This window comes from Budorcas taxicolor, chromosome 6 (assembly GCF_023091745.1).
Source record: "Budorcas taxicolor isolate Tak-1 chromosome 6, Takin1.1, whole genome shotgun sequence".
In the NCBI taxonomy this organism is placed as follows: domain Eukaryota; kingdom Metazoa; phylum Chordata; class Mammalia; order Artiodactyla; family Bovidae; genus Budorcas; species Budorcas taxicolor.
In genome coordinates this window covers 84,943,901-84,966,753 of record NC_068915.1, presented here as the reverse complement: position 1 = coordinate 84,966,753, position 22,853 = coordinate 84,943,901, and the positions used below count along the sequence as shown (strand labels likewise).

The 22,853-nt window shown below is 38.3% G+C and overlaps 1 protein-coding gene across 1 annotated transcript; it reads left to right on the top strand.

Moving 5' to 3' along the window:
* Positions 1-338: 338 nt before the first annotated feature.
* Positions 339-22,853, top strand: LOC128049411 (UDP-glucuronosyltransferase 2C1-like). Its single transcript, XM_052641626.1, has 6 exons — positions 339-1,059; positions 9,035-9,183; positions 11,029-11,160; positions 13,037-13,124; positions 14,264-14,483; positions 22,574-22,853. The coding sequence occupies exons 1-6, from the start codon at positions 339-341 to the stop codon at positions 22,851-22,853; spliced, it is 1,590 nt and encodes a 529-aa protein (XP_052497586.1).

Genomic DNA, 22,853 nt, shown 5'->3' with positions numbered 1-22,853 from the left:
ATGGGCACAAAAATAAAACCAGGAAAAACAATCCAAATAATCTAACCTTAATAGAATATGAAATCACATAATATTGGGTTTTCAAATATTACTTGGAAATTATTATGGATTTGTGTTTAAGCCTGAGTATATATTTCCTAACTCAGTGTATTGTGTTTTATCAAGATTTTTTTTTTTTTCACTTCAAAGCAGTTGCTTTCAATTTTAATCCATAATACAAAGTACACACTTCAAAGTTCAGTGCAACCTTCTATAAACTGATTGAGACTGTAAGGAGAGATCTTTGGATTAGGAGTTTCATGCATTTGGTAAAAATTTAATTCAAGCAAGAGTTAACCATGAAGACTGTGCAAGGCTTCTGCATCCTTTTCGTGCTGCAGCTATGTCTCCTTGACTCTGGGAGGACGGGCAAAGTTCTTGTATGGCCTGTGGATTTTAGTCACTGGATTAATTTACAAGTTATTCTAGAAGAGCTTCACCTTCGTGGGCATGAGATAACTGTCCTGGTACCTTCACAAAATCTTCTGATTGATCATACCAAGATTCCCTATCATGTGGAGATCCTCCAGCTTTCAGTAACTGAAGAAACTTTCATGGAAGAGTTCAATACCATGCTCTATGAAGAAATTTTTGAACTGCCAAAACTCTCATGGTGGGAAATGCAAATGAAACTGGCAAACTTAGTCAGACAATTTTTATTAACAAGCAAAAGAGTGTGTGACAGTGCTATCACAAACAAGGAGTTACTCAGCAGGCTACAGGCAGCCAAGTTCGATGTCTGTATTGCCGACCCTTTAAGTTTTTGTGGGGAATTGGTGGCTGAACTCCTGAATATTCCATTTATATACACTTTTCGGTTTTTCTATGGGAATGCCATTGAAAGACTGTGTGCTGGGCTTCCTATGCCTTCTTCATATGTTCCTGGTGTCACATCAAGACTGACAGACAAGATGACTTTTATACAGAGGCTGGAGAACTGGTTACTGTATACAGTGAGTGACATAATATATTCATATTATGTATTTCCAGAATGGGATGAATATTACAGCAAGGTTTTAGGTAAGAATAGTATGTATATAATAAATATTCTTATATTCTATAAATAATGCAAACATTTATCTGACTGTATGAAAACTTACAAATGGTATTTTAGGGTGGCTACACTGTTTTGAATGTAAAAATTAATAACACTTTTTTTTTTTTGGTTTTGTGTTATATGATTGAATCATAAAATTCCCTCTTCTAGGGGATCTTCCCAACCCACAGATTGAACCCGGGTCTCCTGTATTTCAGGTTGATTCTTTACCATTAGAGCCACCAGGGGAACCCTGATATATATCCAAGAAGGAATATTCTCTATATTTAAGGTTAAGTTATTGGAGTGTCTGGAAAACCCAAATCAGACAGCATGCTTAATTTCCATAACCTTGGACTACTCTTGCTTCTCCTGTTTCACCACCTGTTTTCTTTCTGATTAACTTGCTCTTCCTAAGGCTTTATATTTGTGTTAATTGATGACCAGGTTTGCAATGTGATGAGCATGAAACTAGAAAATAAATAATGTAGTTTGGTTTCATTTGGTCTTGTTTTCAAAAGTGTAGACATGAAAGAAGACTTTTTCCTATAGGACCATGTTTCTAGATTTTTACCTCACTTCAGTGTTTTGTTCTTGCTGTTCTATTTAAGGTTAGAGGTCGTTAGAAGTCACCTAGTGACTTTTGACCCTGAGCATAAATTTTTTCTCTGTTTGAATAAGCCCATTTACCTGTTTTATTTTGCTTTTGAATAATTTATTTTTTATTACGTTTATGTGATTATGATAAGGAAAATTTGCAGAAGAGGCAAATTACCTTATAGGAAACAGTACTTTTCATGTATTATTTAGTTAGAATTTTTTAAGGTAATACTAACATGCAGCATTGTATTAGTTTCAGATGGTGACAAAACATTAGTCAATAGTCAACCTAGAATAGTATGGAAGACTTCATTTGAGCCAATATGAGGATTATAACCCTGGAGAAAATCTGTCAGGAAGCTCTGAGGAATGCTCTGCCCATTAGAAGTTAACTGTCATATAAGTTTTTGAGAGAAGGGGGTTATTCTTGAAAGTGTTATACATCAGAACATTATATTGCCAGTTTATGTACTCCTAAAAAATGAGTATTAGGTAATTGTGACCCCTTAACAGATTAAGGAAAGAATGTTAACTTATAATGCGTTATCTTGCTGGTGCCAGGAGGAAACTACTTTTTTTGTAGAGTAAACTTTCCTGTGTCTTCCGAGGGGATCTAGTTAATGTATAATGCAGAAGCACATTGCACACTAAAACAGGGAGTGCCGGGCAGTGGCTCAACTGGTAGAGAAATTTTTATGGAAACTTTCGCTTGCCAAGACTTAAGATAATTTTGTTTCAACACAGGTATACAACAAAATGATTAGATATTTGCACCTATTGTGAAATAATCACCAAATAGCTCTCAATAATATCTATTACTACACATAAATACAAATAATATTTATTTGAGAATTTCTAATTTCTACTTCTGTCATTTTTGAGATTGGACCGAAGTACTTCATTTCACACTCTTTTCTTGATTATAAGGGACCCTCCCATTTCTTCTAAATGATTTTTGCCCACAGTTCAGTTCAGTTTAGTTCATTTCAGTTCAGTCACTCAGTCGTGTCCGACTCTTTGCGACTCCATGAATCGCAGCACACCAGGCCTCCCTGTCCATCACCAACTCCTGGAGTTCACTCAGATTCACGTCCATAGAGTTAGTGATGCCATCCAGCCATCTTATCCTTGGTCGTCCCCTTCTCCTCTTGCCCCCAATCCCTCCCAGCATCAGAGTCTTTCCCAATGAGTCAACGACATAATGGTCATCTGAATTAAATTCACCTATTCCAGTTCATTTTAGTTCACTGATTCCTAAAATGTCTATATTCACTCTTGCTATTGCCTTTTTGATCACTTCCAATTTATGCTAATTCATGGACCGAACATTCCAGGTTCCTATGCAATATTCTTCTTACAGCATCGGACTTTACTTCCATCACCAGTCACATCTACACCTGGGCATTATTTTTGCTTTCGCTCCATCTCTTCATTATATCTGGAGTTATTTCTCCACTCTTCTCCAGTAGCATATTGGGCATCTACCAACCTAGGGATGTCATCTTTCAGTGTCATATCTTTTTGCCTTTTCATACTCTTCATGGGGTTCTCAAGGCAAGAATACTGAAGAGATTTGACATTGTCTTCTCCAGTGTACCAGGTTCTTTCAGAAATTTCCACCATGACCCGTCAGTCTTGGGAGGCCCTACAGGCATGGCTCACAGTTTCACTGAGTTAGACAAGGCTGTGGTCCATGTGATCAGTGTGGTTAGTTTTCTGTGATTGTGGTTTTCATTTCTGTCTGCCCTCTTATGAAAAGGATAAGAGGCTTGAGGAAGTTTCCTGATGGAAGAGAACATCTGTGGGGGAAACTGGGTTTTGTTCTGATGGGAGGGGCCATGTTCAGTGAATCTTTAATCCAATATTCTGCTGATAGGTATGGCTGGGTTCCTTCCCTGTTGTTTAGCCTGAGGCCAAACTTTCAACCCTTTCAACTCTGCATTCAAATGGGAATATCTTTCCTTTCCTCCTTTGATTTTTGCTTCTCTTCTTTCACAGCTGTTTGTAAGCCCTCCTCAAAAAGCCATTTTGCTTTTTTGCGTTTCTATTCCATAGGGATGGTCTTAATTCCTGTCTCATGTACAATGCCACGAACCTCAGTCAATAGTTCATCAGGCACTCTGTTTATCAGATCTAGTCTCCTAAATCTATTTCTCACTTTCACTGTATTATCATAAGGGATTTGATTTAGATCATAACTGAACGGTCTAGTGGTTTTCCCTACTTTCTTCAATTTAAGCCTGACTTTGGCAATAAGGAGTTCATGATCTGAGCCACAGTCTGTTCCTGGTCTTGTTTTTGCTGACTGTATAGAGCTTCTCCATCTTTGGCTGCAAAGAATATAATTAATCTGATATCAGTGTTGACCATCTGGTGATGTCCATGTGTAGAGTCTTCTCTTGTGTTGTTGGAAGAGGGTGTTTGCTATGACCAGTGCGTTCTCTTGGTAAAACTCTATTAGCCTTTGCCCTGTTTCATTCTGTATTCCAAGGCCAAATTTGCCTGTTACTCCAGGTGTTTCTTGACTTCCTACTTTTGCATTCCAATTTCCTATAACAAAAAGGACATCTTTCTTGGATGTTAGTACTAAAAGTTCTGTATGTCTTCATATAACTGTTCAACTTCAGTTTCTTCAGCGTTACTGGCCGTCAAACCTATGCCTACACTGGAGACTCCTCAACACTCATAGGCAAGTCTGACTCAGTCTCTTGTGGGGACACTGCTCATTTCTCCCGGTTGCTGGTGTGTGCAAAGGTTTTTTTTTCTGTTTGTTTGTTTTTTGTTTGTTTTGTTTTTGTGCTCTCTAAGTGTCTGTGTCTCCCATCCTATGGAAGTTCTATAATGACGTCCCACTGGCCTCCAAAGTCATATTCCCTGGGGGTTCTCATCTGCTCACCAGCTCTATGGTGAGGCTAATGGCGACCTCCTCCACAAGGGCTTATGCCACGTGGTGTATGATGCAGGTCTGCTGCAGTCATAGACCCTGTCACTGAGGCAGGCCACTGCTGACCTATACCTCTGCAGGAGAAACTCAAACAAAGGCCATCCTGGCTCAGTTTCTTTGGCATCTCTGTGTCTTGGTGTGCACAAAACTTTGTTTGAGCCCTCCAAGCATCTCTGGTGAGTATGGAGTTTGATTCTAACTGCAATTTTGCCCCTCCAACTGTCTTGTTGGGACTTCTCCTTTGCCCTTGGACCTGGAGTATCTTCTGTTTGGAGGAATTCAACCTTCTCCTGTCGATGGTTGTTTAGCAGCTAGTTGCAATTTTGGAGTTCACACAGGAGAAGATGGGCACGTATTCTTCTACTACTCCGTCTTAATATCAAGATACAGTCCGTGGAATTCTCCAAGCCAGAATATTGGAGCGGCTAGTCTTTCCCTTCTCCAGAGGATCTTCCTAACGCAGGGATTTAACCCAGGTCTCCCACACTGAAGGTGAATTCTTTACTAGCTGAGCCACCAGGGAAATCCACTTATATTTTAGATATCAGATTTAAATTCACTGCCATAATGAATGTCAAGAATTATTCCCCCCCCTTTTTTTTTTGAGGATTTTATGGTTTTAGGTCTTATATTTAAGCCTCTTATCCATTTTAATATAATTCTGTAGTGGAGTAAGATCCGAGTCTACTTTTATTCTTTTCTGTGTATCTTTTCTTTCTTTTTTTTTTTTTTTTTGGTAAGAATTATTTAAAAGATTATCTTCTTTCATTGAGTATTTTTGGCTTCCTTAAGAAATATTTGTTGACTACATATGCATGAGGTTTTCTTTGGGCTTTTGCTTCTGTTATAATGGACCATATGACTGTTTTTAAACCTGCATGTATTGTTTTGATTAATATAGCTTTATAATACTTCTTAAAATCAGAGTGTGTGTTACCTATAGTTTTGTTTTTCTTTCTCAGGTTGATTCGTCTATTTGGAACTTTTCATTCATATGAATTTAATAAAAAATTCATTTTTTTATTATTTTCTTTATTATTTCATTCATTTATTATTTTCCTTGTTACTAATTTTAACAGATGTATCTCTAATACTGTATCATTACTAAAATTTATGTTTATTCCTAAAAACATTAAAAAGATATAGTTGTGATCTCTTATTTTATATATCTACTACCTTTTTCCTTGCTTTGATTCAAGTGCATAGAATTCACCTGCAATGTAGGAGATCACAGTTCAATTCCTGGGACCGGGATATTCGCTGGAGAAGGGATAAACTACCCACTCCAGTATTCTTGCGCTTCTCTTATGGCTTGTCTGGTAAGGAATCTGCCTGTAATGTGGGAGACCTGGGTTTGATCCCTGGGTTGAGAAGATCACCCTGGAGAAGGGAAAGGCTACCCACTCCCGTATTTTGGCCTGGAGAATTCATGGACTGCATAGTCCATGGGGTCACCAAGAGTCACACACAACTAAACAACTTTCACTTCAGTGGAAAAAAGGAAGTGACAACATGTCTATGCAATATTTCCTCTGAGAAATTATGCAACAACTCACAAACAACATGAGTGCTTCTAAGAACTCTGCTGCCCTGCAATATGGAGTATGTTCAAAAAGTCAATGTGACTTAATCAAGGTCTACATGTTGCACTGAAACTTCTTCTGGGCATTTTGTGACAGAAACAGGTGCTTATATCTCTAGAAATGAATGACCCTATGAAAAGTGGACAGAAATTCACACATCCATGCTGAGAGTTCAACCTACAAAGACAACACTGAGAAAGATAACTTAAAACTTTATCAAAGTGACATTTTCTGAGTCATGGATTAAGCCTTGAATGATCTACAACTGGACTGAAGCTGTTTGTTTACTTCTGATCCCAGCAGTCTGACACTCAGTTTAGGAACATCTTCTCCAGTGATAGGGTATTACTCTGTCCCTGATTCTTCCATAGTTCTTAGCAACTTAGAGTATTCTTTGGTGGAATATACCAATAATCTGAGAAGAAGAGTAAAAATGTGGTAAATAGAAGAAATGCATTTGTTTTTACTCTCATCACTGTTAAAATGTTATGTTATAGATATAATTTGGCTGTTCAGAATTTAAAATCTTCATTATATTATGTATTACAAGTACTTTTTTCAAAATTTAAAAATATAATGCATAATTTATAATGTTTTATGTATAAATTATAAATATATACTATTAATATATATCTGTATATATTTTAGGGCTTCCCTGGTGGCTTAGATGGTAAAGTGTCTGCCTACAATGCGGGAGACCCGGGTTCAATTCCTGGGTTGGGAAGATCCCCTGGAGAAGGAAATATAAATAAACATACAATAAATATATGCATGAATATCAGTTCAGTTCAGTTCAGTCGCTCAGTCGTGTCTGACTTGTTGCGATCCCATGAATCGCAGCATGCCAGGCCTCCCTGTCCATCACCAACTCCCGGAGTCCACACAAACTCACGCCCATCGAGTCAGTGATGCCATCCAGCCATCTCATCCTCTGTTGTCCCCTTCTCCTCCTGCCCCCAATCCCTCCCAGCATCAGAGTCTTTTCCAATGAGTCAACTCTTCGCATGAGGTGGCCAAAGTACTGGAGTTTCAGCTTTAGCATCATTCCTTCCAAATAACACCCAGGACTGATCTCCTTCAGAATGGACTGGTTGGATCTCCTTGCAGTCCAAGGGACTCTCAAGAGTCTTCTCCCAACACCACAGTTCAAAACCATCAATTCTTTGGTGCTCAGCTTTCTTCACAGTCCAACTCTCACATCCATACATGACCACCAGAAAATCCATAGACTTGACTAGACGGATCTTTGTTGGCAAAGTAATGTCTCTACTTTTCAATATGCTATCTAGGTTGGTCATAACTTTTCTTCCTAGGAGTAAGTGTCTTTTAATTTCATGGCTGCAATAAATATAAATTTATATATAGTTATAAATTAATAAATAATTTATAGAATTATTCATTAAAGCATGTCATAGTTATGTTCAAATAATTGATGAGAAAATAAATAAGAAAATGTTCATTTAAAAAAATTGAGAAACTATTTATAAACCTCTTGGGGGGTAAAGGAATTTTAGGATAAGAGCACTAGGTTAGACACAAAAATGGTCCAAAAAAATCCTATAGGGCAATAAAATCATAATTTGGGAAATGATAATTTCTACCAGACAGAAATATACCAGTTAACAATTAATTTCAATGTATTTTAACTCCAAAGTTAGAGAAAAGTAAAAAACAAACAAACAAACAAACAAAACATAAAACGTGCACACATTTTCCAAAAGATATGTGCTGAGTATGAAACTGGATATTGTAATCACCAGAGTCAAGGCCCTCATTTGCTGAGATTTGCCTTGATCTATTATTGCAGATAGATCTTCCTAGGAGTGCAAAATCCCTTATATTTTTCTAATAAAAACTTTAGCACACTTAGAACATCAAGGAGAATATACACAAAACCATGAAGTGAGAAACCAGATAGCTATGATTTCCTCCCATCAGTGACATGGAGCACATATTTCTAACGGACACCAAAACTCTGGGTAAGATTAGCTATAAAATAGAAACTATTTCACCACTAGATTATTATGCAGTGCAATATTTTCACCAAAGAGGACAAAATCTTGTAAAATAGGAAATTTCATTTACTCTAGCAAAGGAGACAATCATTTTAAGAACTGTATTAAAAGTATTCAGGATGTAATTAGTTGTGACAACACACTTGAAAATAATAGAAAAAAAGATGGGTAAAACGCAAGTTGTTTTTCAACATAATCAGAGGCTTTTGGAGCAATGAGGATGAGATAAATTGGAATTCCAGAAAAAAAGGTGCGACTCTACCACAGAAGGTTGAGAATCGCTACCTAAGCTTCTTGTACTTATAGGAGCACCTGAGTGGGCTCAGGCTTAGATCAAGATGAAAGACTTCATTGACAGAGAGAAAACAACAGGCTCTTGGCTTTGCTCCATACTTAAATCTGTGTTTGAAAGTGAAAGTGATAGTCGCTCAGTCCTGTTGGATTCTTTGCGACCCCCTGGACTATACAGTCCATGGAATTCTCCAGACCAGAATACTGGAATCGGTAGCCTTTCTCTTTTTAAGGGGATGCTCGCAACACAGGGATTGAATCCAGGTCTCCGGACATTTCAGGCGGGTTCATTATCAGCTGAGCCACAAAAGAAGCCCAAATCTGTGTTTACTTATTCATAATCTGACTATGTGTACTCTTCAAGGTAAAAGTTTTTCAGTTGATTTAACTGATTCAATTGATTTAACCTGGGTTGCATAGGCTCGGTACTGGTCTTTAAGAATTTACTTAGAAAATTAGGTGAAGATATATCTTTCATTTAATATATCAGATTCCTTTCCCTCTCTTATCCTTAACTTTTATTCAGGAAAACCTACCACACTATGTGAGATTATGGGGAAAGCAGACATGTGGTTGTTTCGAAGTTACTGGGATTTTGAATTTCCTCAACCTTACTTACCTAATACTGAATTTGTTGGAGGACTGCACTGCAAGCCTGCAAAGCCCCTACCTAAGGTAATTAAATGTGCTTATTATTGTCCTACATGAATGAAGTGTGAGGTGTTAGTCACTCAGTTGTATCTGACTCTTTGCGACCCCATGAACTGTAGCCTGCCAGGCTCCTCTGTCCATGGAATTTTCCAGGCAAGAATACTGGAGTGGAATTGCCATTCCCTTCTTCAAGGGATCTTCCTGACCCAACTATGAGTATTTATCTCAAAATGATTTCTGGTTTATTGTTAACAATATTTGGTCCCCAAACGGAGAAAACAGACATATAATTTAATGGTCATTATTTTCTTAGACTATACATTACATTAAGAAGGTGAATAGCCTTTATTTTGGATTATGTATTAGTATCTAATGAAGTAGTCCTCAATGTTTTATTTTCTTGTTCAAAGTCCATTAACCATTCATAAAAATGTGTTTTATATAAATTTTAAACTATTTCCTAGTATCTTATAAATATTATGCTATAATTGAACATAGAGCTATCATATCTTTAGTCAAATCATCTCTAAACATAGTGTAATGGTTAATTTTAAGTGTCAACTTGCCTGGCCGGGTACCCAGGTATTTAGACAAACATTTTTCTAGAAGTTATTTAGAGGTTATTTTTAGATGAAATCAACTTTGAAATATGTGGACCTTGATTAAACAAATTACTCTCCATTATGTGGGTAAGCCTCATTCAATTAGTTGAAGATGTGACTAGAACAAAATTCTGAATTCTGCCTGTAGGCAGCTTTCAGACTTGAACTACAGCAGTGGCTCTTCTCTGAGTCTCCAGCCTAATAAACTGTTCTGCAGATTAAACTTGACAGTCTCCATAACCATGGGCATGAGTGCTAAGTTGCTTCAGTCTGGTCTGACTCTTTGAGACCCCATAGACTGCAACCTGCCAGATTTCTCTGTTCATGGGATTCTCCAGGCAAGAATACTGGAGTTGGTTGCCATTTCCTTTTCCAATAACTATGTGAGAAATCCCTTAATATAAATATCTTCCCTGTTTTTCAGTTTCACGCCTCAAAAACACACTTTTTTTTGTCTTACTTAATTGGCTTAGTTTTGCTAGTATTTAAACAGAGGTTGAAAAGATTTATTTCAATATGATTAAATATGTTGTCTTTATTTTTAATTCAAAGCTATATATTTCTACTATATTCCTATAACCCTCAGAGTATGCTTTATAGGTATTTCTGCATTACTTGTCTGATCAGGAGTTACCTGGCTACTTCATTCATAATTGTATATGTGGAAGATTATATAAAAAAACAAATCTAATCAAAATAGAAAATAGAAGTTTAGAAAACAAAGAAAAGTAAATATACCAAAATTATGTCATTGTACTGACCATGATTCAGCAGAAAAAAATGAAAACAACCTTATTAGCATCTAAGGCTAAATAAAAATTGCAGCACCAGAATTACTTAACTTAAAGGTAGAAATTTTCTCTGCCAGCTACTGCTATGTAGACTTGGACAAATTACTTAACCTTACAGAGATAGATCTCCCATCTGTAGATGTATACATATCTCATAAAATCACCATATATCTAAGTTAAATGATACATGCAAAGAGTTCAGCAAATGGCAAAAGATAACAGGCAGTCAATAACTTGTAAACACAAATACACATGCACAAAGACACACTCATACCTCAATATGCTTTACCAAATGAGCTTTTAGTAACAATAATTTTTAATTCACCTAATAAGGATTTCAGGTCATCTATTATACACTGATATCATTAACATATGAATGCACAGAATTGCTCTAATAATTCAGACACATTGAGAAAAGAGTGTGGCATCTATTATAACTGTAAGCTTTTATATTACAAAGACTGTTTTTTTCACAGGAGTTTGAAGAGTTTGTTCAAAGCTCTGGAAAAGATGGAGTCGTGGTGTTTACTCTGGGGTCAATGATCAAAAACCTCTCAGAAGAAAAGTCTAATATGATTGCATCAGCCCTTGCCCAGATTCCACAGAAGGTCATTTCCCCCCTTCTCCCCCACCCAGGGACAGCTGTTTTAAAATCCATGAAGTTCACAGTAAAAGTATACTTGTACAATGTAGGAAAGGGTATTGATATTGTCAGTCTCAACTTAAGTGAGCTCTAAAGAAAATGTATAAATGATAAAAGGGGATATTTGATTGCTGTCTTGCTTTAAACCTGGTATTTTTAACAGGAAATTATATTGCAGTATTTTCTTTAAATAATAAATGAAAATTAATCATTTGCTACCGTTAAATCATCAGTCAGCTTTGTGCATTAGGTTTTAAGGCATCCATGTAACGTAACACTTCTTGCTATTCTTATATGTCTTTAAATCTGAAGCATATAAACAAGTTACAAATAACATGACAGAGAATAAAGGAAAAGATAGTCAAAATAATAGTCTTGATTCTCAAAATGTCTTGGGACTATATTTTCTAGTAATTACTGATTTTGAGCATTGTCATAGTTGAACCTGGAAATAAGAGCTTAGATTCTAAAAATAATCCTAAATAATGATTGTTCTAATAATGCTAAATAATGAATCCTAAAAATCATCCTAAATGAAATCCTAGATAGTGTTTCTTCAATATTTAAAACTTTAACAATACAGTAAAAGATTTAGGAGTATACTTTACAATGTTCTAGCTTCCCTGGTGGCTCAGAGGTTAAAGCGTCTGCCTCCAATGCGGGAGACCCGGGTTCAATCCCTGGGTCGGGAAGATCCCCTGGAGAAGGAAATGACAACCCACTCCAGTATTCTTGCCTGGAGAATCCCATGGACTGAGGAGCCTGGTGGGCTGCAGTCCACGGGGTCACAAAGAGTCGGACACGACTGAGTGACTTTACTTTATTTTACAATGTTCCAGCAAACTATCATTTTTTATTGATACCATTGAGTTTTAACTGAGTGACATATTTCTTCTCAGTTCAGTTCAGTCGCTCAGTCATGTCCAACTCTTTATGACCCCATGAGTTGCAGCATGCCAGGCCTCACTGTCCATCACCAACTCCAATGGGTCAGGAAGATCCCCTGGAGGACAGCATGGTAACCCAATCCAGTAATCTTACCTAGAGAATCCCCATGGACAGAGGAGCCTGGCAGGCTGCAGTCCATGGGGTTGCAAAGAATCGGACACAACTGTGCGACTGGATGCCATGATGGTTACACAATGTGGATGTTTTTAATGCCGCCAAACTCTAGACTTTGAATATTTTAAAATGATAAATATGACTATAAATATTTTACTGTATGAGTCTACATTACTGGTAAGTATGTAAAAAATAGTTCAAAAGAGGTAAATAACATTCCTCCCCTTTGCCTCTGAAATCTTTGTCTCAAAAATCCCCTTTACCAGAGTGGCTTAGTAACACTATATATATATTTCTTTCAGATACAGATTGTCATTTTTCTTCATCTACATCTTCATCATTCGTCTTCATTGGGTTAAGTCAGAATTAACCCGAAGATGAAAGGCTATTGACTAGGATCATTGCAAGCCTTTGAAAACATGGCTGTAGTGTTTATGGTTTAAAAACATTCATTACCTAATTACATATGGACTCAGTTTGCTTGTGCACTACCTGGAGGCAAAAATTTTGATTGAAGTGAAGTCACTTAGCCATGTCTGACTCTTTGCAACCCCATGGACTATAGCCTGCCAGGTTCCTCCATCCATGGGATATTTCAGGCAAGGATACTGGAGTGGGTTGCCATTTCCTTCCCCAAGGGATCTTCCCGATCCAGGGGTCAAACCCCAGTCTCCAGTATTGTGGGCAGATTCTTTACCATCTGAACCATCAGGGTAGGTTAACTTCTTCTGATAGGATGTGATTCTAAAATCTTCTAATAAAGACATTTATCTTAATAGGTTCTGTGGAGATATACAGGAAAGAAACCAGAAACACTAGGAGCCAATACCCAGCTATATAAATGGATTCCACAGAATGATCTTCTTGGTAAGACCAAAGAGAAGAAAAATAAACAGAGCTGAATGAGGTATAATGTGAATGATTATTCAATAATGGATATCAACAAATTTGTATTTAAAATAAGAAAAAAAAAACTTTAATGTGTTCTTCACATTGCTTCAGGAGTTTTGAAAGAAAGGATTATTCATGACAATTGTTAAAGACTGTAAGGCACACTTTATTCAAGACCATCATGATAAGTAGAGTTATTAGTGCAATGGACTTTTACAATAAAACAGAAAGACTGGAAACAATTTGTATGAAGAAAGAAAAATGGGGAATTTATCACAAAAGAACATACTGAAAGTTCATTGGATGGAAAAGTGCAGAGCTCAACTGACCTAGTAGAATGCTTGCTAAAATTGGGCAATGCAGAGATAGTGGAGCCACAAAATCAAATTCTGGTTGAGAAGAGTTCAGAGGAACCTGACTAGACTTTGGTGACTCTCCCATTTATGACATAATCCCTCCCTCTTAAGGATCAAGGTCAGAGAGATTACCTTTAGATGAGGCTTTCATTAACTTTTGTATATAATATTGCAACACACTCCTGATTCTCTTCACCATATTTTCACACCTCTCTTCTCCATGGGGGGGAAAAAAATCTGGCAAACCATTTCAGCTATTTTCATATATAATATAAATGGCTGCATATTAGTGTATATTCAAATGCAAATCCTGTTTTCTTAAACAGAGTACACCATGAACTAATGTAGCCTATCTTTCTAGCTTGTTATGACAACATTTTCATATTGACACCCTGCACATGTCACCTCCTCTTTCCCACCTACAAAAAGATTAATTTCTTCAGTCCCTCCATTCTTTTTTATTGATGTATTCTTCCTGCAACAACTTGTCAAACAGGCAAATACTCTCCACCATATATTTTGCAGGAAACTTCTTAGTTGTCTGTGGAATGACTTAATGCTTTAATCACTAATTATACTTAGCCTGGAGTAATTAATTGCTGCTTTCTTAAGAACCTATAAGAATTTGTACGTGTTCTTATGACACAGAATTATATGGAAAATGTTACCTAATAGAATTTGGTTTATGCAGGTGTCCTGATTTTCTGTTTCTGACACTCTTACAACTTAGAATAATACTTTTTTTCTTTCAATTTTTAGGTCATCCCAAAACCAGAGCTTTTATCACTCACTGTGGAACCAATGGGATCTATGAAGCTATTTACCACGGGGTCCCTATGGTTGGAATTCCTATGTTTGGTGATCAGCATGATAATCTTGCTCGTATGAAAGCCAAAGGGGCAGCTGTCAAAGTAGACTTGCGAAGAATGACAAGTGAAGATCTGCTTAATGCTTTGAAAGCAGTTATTAACAACCCTTTGTGAGTAGAGAATATATTCTTAACTAAGAAGCATTTTGTTTTTGAAAGAATAATCAGCTTTATATAATTTGAAATTGACAAATTTTGCATAATTTAGAGTGTGCCTAATATCAAATAAGATTATACTTCCTAAATTTTGTGAAAGTATTTTGTCACCTACTACCACTGGGTGATAGATTATAACCTCAAAGAAATACTACATTTATTTAAAGAAAGTAATCTATTGTTTAAAAGATGAATTTTTAAATTAACAATAATTTAGGGAGAATTTAGGGAATACAACAAAATCATAAAAATAAAAATGAAAAACCACTCAGGTTTCCTCATGTCAGTTCAGTTCAGTTCAGTCGCTCAGTCATGTCCAACTCTTTGCAATCCCATGGACTGCAGCATGCCAGGCTTCCCTGTCCAACATCAACTCTCGGAGTTTGTTCAAACTCATGTCCATTGAATCTGTGATGCCATCCTCTGTTGTCCCCTTCTCCTCCTGCCTTCAATTTTTCCCACCATCAGGGTCTTTTCCAATGAGTCAGTTCTTTGCATCAGGTGACCAAAGTATTGGAGTTTCAGTTTTAGCATCAGTCCTTCCCATGAATATTCAGGACTGATTTCCTTTAGGTTGGACTGATTGGATCTCCTTGCAGTCCAAGTGACTCTCAAGCCTCTTCTCCACCACCACAGTTCAATAGCATTAATCCTTTGATGCTCAGCTTTCTTTATATTCAACTCTCACATCCATACATGACTACTGGAAAAACCATAGCATTGACTAGATAGACCATTGTTGGCAAAGTTATGTCTCTGCTTTTCAATATGTTGTCTAGATAGTCATTGGAGATGGCAATGGCAACCCACTCAAGTACTCTTGCCTGGAAAATCCCATGGATGGAGGAGCCTGGAAGGCTGTAGTCCATGGGGTCGCTGAGGGTCGGACACGACTGAGCGACTTCACTTTCACTTTTCACTTTCGTGCATTGGAGAAGGAAATAGCAACCCACTCCAGTGTTCTTGCCTGGAGAATCCCAGGGACGGGGGAGCCTGCTGGGCTGCCATCTATGGGGTCACACAGAGTTGGACACGACTGAAGCGACTTAGCAGCAGCACCAGCAGCAGCAGCAGTAGCAGCAGGTAGTCATAGCTTTTTTTTACCAAGCAGCAAGCATCTTTTAATCTCATGGCTGAAGTCACCATCTGGGTAGTTACAACCAATACCAGTTTAGAAACTTACTTCTGGTCTTTCGTTGTGTTAATTTATAAATAGAAAGAAGGCCCCAGCCTCCCTTTCCCTGATAGAGAGTAACAGTTGGACACTATGAATGAGCAAAATCAACTCTGGGAGTGCTCTAAAGTCCATGTAAGAAATTTTAGCAACACAGTAGAACAAAAAATCTGAGATTGATCACATAAGAACAGAATGATGACAGTTTTATTTTACCAGCATCATCCCCAAGCCAGCATTACTCATCACCAAGAGAGAACTTTCAGCTAGAAAGAGTTCCTTGGCAGAAAAAGAAGAATGAATTGAATGACAAATTTTTACGGCCTTATGGAGTATAGAAATAGAAAAACAAATTCTAAACTTGTGTGAAGCCACAGATATCTCAAACAGCCAAACCAGTCCCAAGAAATAATGACATTGGAGGCATCCCAATTCTTATTTAAAGCTGTACTACAAACTTATAGCAATTTTAAAAAGATGATATTGTCATAAAAATAGACATACAGACCAATGGATAGGATTGAGAGCCCTGATACCAGCCCTTCAATGTAAAGTTGAATAATATTTGGCAAAAGTGAATAATCAGTTCAGTTCAGTTGCTCAGTCGTGTCCGACTCTTTATGACCCCATGAATTGCAGCACGCCAGGCCTCCCTGTGCATCACCAACTCCCGGAGTTCACCCAGACTCGCGTCCATTGAGTCCGTTATGCCATCCAGCCATCTCATCCTCTGTCGTCCCCTTCTCCTCCTGCCCCCAATCCCTCCCAGCATCAGGGTTTTCCAATGAGTCAACTCTTCGCATGAGGTGGCGAAAGTATGGGAGTTTCAGCTTTAGCATCATTCCTTCCAAAGAACACCCAGGGCTGATCTCCTTCAGAATGGACTGGTTGGATCACCTGAGAGTCCAAGGGACTCTCAAGAGTCTTCTCCAACACCACAGTTCAAAAGCATCAATTCTTTGGCGCTCAGCCTTCTCCACAGTCCAACTCTCACATCCATACTTGACCACAGGAAAAATCATAGCCTTGACTAGATGGACCTAAGTCAGGAAAATAATGTCTGTGCTTTTGAATATACTATCTAGGTTGGTCATAAGTTTCCTTCCAAGGAGTTAGTGTCTTTTAATTTCATGGCTTCAGTCACCATCTGCAGTGATTTTGGAGCCCAAAAAAAAAAAATCTGACACTGTTTCCACTGTTTCCCCGTCTATTTCCCATGAAGTGAAGGGACTGGATGCCATAATCTTCGTTTTCTGAATGTTGAGCTTTAAGCCAACTTTTTAGCTCTCCTCTTTCACTTTCATCAAGAGGCTTTTTAGCTCCACTTCACTTTCTGTCATAAGGGTGGTGTCATCTGCATATCTGAGGTTATTGATATATTTTTCGGCAATCCTGATTCCAGCTTGTGCTTCTTCCAGCCCAGCGTTTTTCATGATGTACTCTGCATACAAGTTAAATAAGCAGGGTGACAATATACAGCCTTGATATACTCCTTTTCCTGTTTGGAACCAGTCTGTTGTTCCATGTCCAGTTCTAACTGTTGCTTCCTGACCTGCATACAGATTTCTCAATAGGCAGGTTAGGTGGTCTGGTATTCCTATCTCTTTCAGAGTTTTCTACAGTTTATTGTGATCCACACAGGCAAAGGATTTGGCATAGTCAATAAAGCAGAAATAGATGTCTTTCTGGAACTCTCTTGCTTTTTCCATGATCCAGCAGATGTTGGCAATTTGATCTCTGGTTTCTCTGCCTTTTGTAAAACCAGCTTGAACATCAGGGAGTTCACGGTTCACGTATTGCTGAAGCCTGGCTTGGAGAATTTTGAGCATTACTTTACTAGCGTGTGAGATGAGTGCAATCGTGTGGTAGTTTGAGCATTCTTTGGCTTTGCCTTTCTTTGGGATTGGAATGAAAACTGACCTTTTCCAGTCCTGTGGCTCTGCTGAGTTTTCCAAATGTGTTGGTATATTGAGTACAGCACTTTCACAGCATCATCTTTCAGGATTTGGAACAGCTCAACTGGAATTCCATCACCTCCCCTAGCTTTGTTCATACCGATGCTTTCTAAGGCCAACTTGACTTCACTTTCCAAGATGTCTGGCTCTAGATTAGTGATCACATCATCATGATTATCTGCGTCGTGAAGATATTTTTTTGTACAGTTCTTCCGTGTGTCCTTGTCACCTCTTCTTAATATCTTCTGCTTCTGTTAGGTCCATACCACTTCTGTCCTTTATTGAGCCCATCTTTGCATGAAATGTTCCCTTGGTATCTCTCATTTTCTTAAATAGATCTCTAGTCTTTCCCATTCTGTTCTTTTCCTCTATTTCTTTGCACAATCGCTGAAGAAGGCTTTCTTATCTCTTCTTGCTATTCTTTGTAACTCTGCATTCAGATGCTTATATCTTTCCTTTTCTCCTTTGCTTTTCACCTCTCTTCTTTTCACAGCTATTTGTAAGGCCTCCTCAGACAGCCATTTTGCTTTTTTGCATTTTTTTCCATGGGGATGGTCCTGATCCCTGTCTCCTGCACAATGTCACGAACCTCATTCCATAGTTCATCAGGCACTCTATCTATCATATCTAGGTCCTTAAATTTATTTCTCACTTCTACTGTATAATCATAAGGGATTTGATTTAGGTCATACCTGAATGGTCTAGCAGTTTTCCCTATTTTCTTCAATTTGAGTCTGAATTTGATAATAAGGAGTTCATGATCTGAGCCACAGTCAGCTCCCGGTCTTGTTTTTGTTGACTGTATAGAGCTTCTCCATCTTTGGCTGCATAGAATATGATCAATCTGATTTTGGTGTTGACCACCTGGTGATGTCCATGTGTAGAGTCTTCTGTTTTGTTGGAAGAGGGTGTTTGCTATGACCAGTGCATTTTCTTGGCAAAACTCTATTAGTCTTTGCCCTGCTTCATTCTGCATTCCAAGGCCAAATTTACCTGTTACTCCAGGTGTTTCTTGACTTCGTACTTTTGCATTCCAGTCCCCTATAATGAAAAGGATATCTTTTTTGGGTGTTAGTTCTAAAAGGTCTTTTAGGTCTTCATAAAACTGTTCAAATTCAGCTTCTTTAGCGTTACTGGTTGGGGCATAGACTTGAATAACTGTAATATTGAATGGTTTACCTTGGAGATGAACAAAGGTCATTCTGTTGTTTTTGAGATTGCATCCAAGTACTGCAATTCGGACTCTTTTGTTGACCATGATGGCTACTCCTTTTCTTCTGAGGGATTCCTGCCCGCAGCAGTAGATTTAATGGTCATCTGAGTAAACTCACCCATTCCAGTCCATTTTCGTTTGCTGATTCCTAGAATGTCGACGTTCACCCTTGCCATCTCTTGTTTGACCACTTCCAAATTGCCTTGATTCTTGGACCTGACATTCCAGGTTCCTATACAATAGCTCCCAGAGTCCTCTCAAACTCATGTCCATTGAGACGGTGAGGCCATCCAACCATCTCATCCTCTGTTGTCCCCTTCTCCTCCTGCCTTCAATCTTTCCAAGCATTAGGGTCTTTTCTAATGAGTCAGCTCTTCACATCAGGTGGTCTAAAGTATTGGAATTTCAGCTTCAACATCAGTCCTTCCAATGAACACCCTGGACTGATCTCTTTTAGGATGGACTGGTTGGATCTCCTTGCAGTCCAAGGGATTCTCAAGAGTCGTCAGCACCACATTTCAGAAGCATCAATTCTTCGGCACTCAGCTTTCTTCACAGTCCAACTCTCACATCCACACATGACCAAGGAAAAGCCATAGCCTTGACTAGACAGACCTTTTTTGACAAAGCAATGTCTCTGCTTTTTAATATACTCTCTAGATTGGTCATAACTTTCCTTCTAGGGAGTAAGCATCTTTTAATTTAATGGCTGTAATCACCATCTGCAGTGATTTTGGAGCCCCCCAAAAATAAAGTCAGCCACTGTTTCCACCTTTTCCCTATCTATTTGTCACGAAGTGATGGGACTGGATGCCATGATCTTTGTTTTCTGAATGTTGAGCTTTAAGCCACCTTTTTCACTCTCCTCTTTCAACTTCATCAAGAGGTTCTTTAGTTCTTCTTCACTTTCTGCCATAAGGGTGGCGTCATCTGCATATCTGAGGTTATTGACATTTCTCCCAGCAATCTTGATTCCAGCTTGAGCTTCCTCCAGCCCAGCGTTTTTCATGATGTACTCTGCATATAAGTTAAATAAATAGGGTGACAATATACAGCCTTGACATTCTCCCTTTTACCACCAGAGACATCCCCAAAAGCTGTCATTTCCACTTTGGGTCAGCCTCTTCATTCCTTTTTGGGCTGTTTCTCTATCTTCTCAAGTAGCATATTGGACACCTACTGACCTGTGGGGGATCATCTTTTGGTTTCATATTGTTTTGCCTTTTTGTACTGTTTATCGGTTTCTCATGGCAAAATGAAGTGGTTTGCCATTCCCTTCTTACGTATACTGTGAATCATGCTAAGTACATATATATTTGTAATACCTCCCTCATGAGCCTGTCTCGAACTTCCATCCCATCCCACCCCTCTGTCGTTTTGTTGCAATCTCTAAGGTGTCCAAGTCTTTTTGACCCCATCAACTGTTGCCTGCTGGGCTCCTCTGTTAGTAGGATTTTCCAGTGCAGAATACTGGAGTGGTTTGCTATTTCTTCCTCCAGAGGATCTCCCTGACCCAGGGATCAAATGTGTGTCTCCTGCTTCTCATGAGATTCTTTACCTCTGTGCCACCTAGGAAGACCCAGAGCACCAGGCTGAGCTGCCTGTGGTATACAGCAACTTCTAACTGGCTGTCTACTTTACACATGATAGTGTATATATGTTAGGGCTACTTGCTACTCGCTACTGGTACAATTCGTCCAACTGCTGTGTCCACATATCTGTACTCTACATCTGTATTTCTATCCCTACCCTACAAATGGGGTTATCAGTACTATTTTTTCCTAGGTTACAATATTAATATATGATGTTTGTTTTTCTCCTTCTGACTTACTTTACTCTTTAAAACAAGCACCAGGTTCCATCAATGTCTCTTAAACATCACATCTTATTTTTTTTGCTATATTATCAATGCAATGTTATCAAAGCTTACAATGTACTTATCTTGTCCATGACCATAATTTCCAATATCATTTAACATTAATTTCATATTTATATGCACCTAATGATGCAGTTTATGTTTTCATAGAGTATATCTATTTATTTTATTGACTTTTTATCTAATAAATATTTTGTTTCTGCATCTGTCTTGGAACTTCTGTCACTATTATTTGTTTTCCTGAGATATATTCAGAGGTACTTATTCCTTATAATCCTGTGTATTAGGAAAGGCCTGCCTGTTTTTTAAAATGAAAGGGCAACAGTACTTTGTTTATTCTTTATGTTGTATAGTTCTTTTCCTCAAAACTTTTTACATACTTTCCCATGACTTTCTACAATATAATGTTCTGTATTCTCTACCAATGATGCACTTTGGTGTGGGTGAATAACTTGCCTCCTTCACAAACCCAAGAAAATCTTGCTTCTAAGTCAGCCATTCAAAGGATAGCAAGGAGATCAAACCAGTCAATCATAAGGGAGATCGACCTTGAATATTCACTGGAAGGACTGATGTTGAAGCTGAAGCTCCAGTATCAACCCAAATCCTGGTGGGGTCTTCTGCTCCTTGACAGAAGTTAGAAGGGTTAGTTTTCTATGTATCACCATCCTTGCATCTCACCACTGCAGGTGCAGCCCTCTGTTATTGTTGTTGTTCAGTCGCCCAGTCATGTCTACTCTTTGCAACCCCATGAACTGCAGCATGCCAGGGATCTCTGTTCCTCACCATCTCCCAGAGTTTGCCCAAGTTCATGTTCATTTTAAGTGTTGCCATCCAACTGTCTCATCCTCTGATGCCCTCTTCTCCTTCTGCCCTCAATCTTTCCCAGTATCATAGGCTTTTCCAATGAGTTGTCTGTTCTCATCAGATGATCAAAATACTGGAGCTTCAGTGTCAACATCAGCCCTTCCAGTGAATATTCAGGGTTGATCTCCTTAATGATTGACTGGTTTGATCTCCTTGCTATCCAAGGGACTTTCAGGAGTCTTCTCTAGCACCACAGTTGAAGGCATCAGTTATTTGGCATTTTACCTTCTTTATGGTCCAGCTCTCACAATGGTATGGAACCGCTAGGAAGACCATAGCCTTGACTATTCAGACCTTTGTTGGCAGAGTAATGTTTCTGCTTTTCAACACACAGCCTTCTTTAGCCTGAAGAAAAATGCCATTTTCTGTTCAGTCTCAGGCCCTACTTCTTGCCCAGAGGGTCAAATGAAGCTTTTTTGCTTTCATCTGAAATGTTAGGACCATGAAGATCACAGACTGAAACCATTTCCTGTTACTGCTGAAGTCTTATTAACACTGATACTCCAGCCCAAACCTGGGGAAGAGTGAAGGGGTGGGGAAAGTGTTCCTTCTTCTCAGACCTTCCCCTCCATGCTGCTTCCTGTCACTATCATGTTCCCAATACCACACTCAGCAAGTTAGATCAAAGTTCTGTATTCTTGAGCTACACATACTGATAATCATCTTACTTCTGTACTTTCAGAATGCTATTTTCAATTGGCAATTCTGTTCTCTCCCACTTCCAATAATTACTGAGACTATAAAGCATCCAACACTTTTGAACTGATAAACTATCACATCTAGAAATATCTCAAGAGGAAACAAGTTTTCATATGCTTTTCATATTCTTGATGATATCATTTATGACACAACTTATCATATAATTAATTATGCAATATATTTTTAATAACATATAACTGTTTTAGGTATATCATGTCCTTAACAAACTTTTCAAGTTGCTATTTATATATTCAATTTTAGCTATAAAAAGAATGCTATGAAGTTATCAAGAATTCATCATGATCAGCCTGTGAAACCCCTGGACCGAGCAGTCTTCTGGGTTGAGTTTGTCATGCGCCACAAAGGAGCCAAGCACCTTCGACCAGCTTTCCATGACCTCACCTGGTTCCAGCACCACTCTTTGGATGTGATTGGCTTCCTGCTAGCTTGTGTGGCAACTGTTGTATTCCTGGTCACTAAATGTTGCCTGTTTTGTTGTTGGAAGTTTGGTAAGACAGCAAAGAAGAAAAAGAGAGAGTAG

Coding starts and splice junctions, on each gene's coding strand:
- LOC128049411 (XM_052641626.1), top strand. CDS start 339: ATGAAGACTGTGCAAGGCTTCTGCATCCTTTTCGTGCTGCAGCTATGT. Junction 9,184..11,028: donor CTGCAAAGCCCCTACCTAAG/GTAATTAAATGT, acceptor TTTTTTTCACAG/GAGTTTGAAGAGTTTGTTCA. Junction 13,125..14,263: donor TCCACAGAATGATCTTCTTG/GTAAGACCAAAG, acceptor TTCAATTTTTAG/GTCATCCCAAAACCAGAGCT.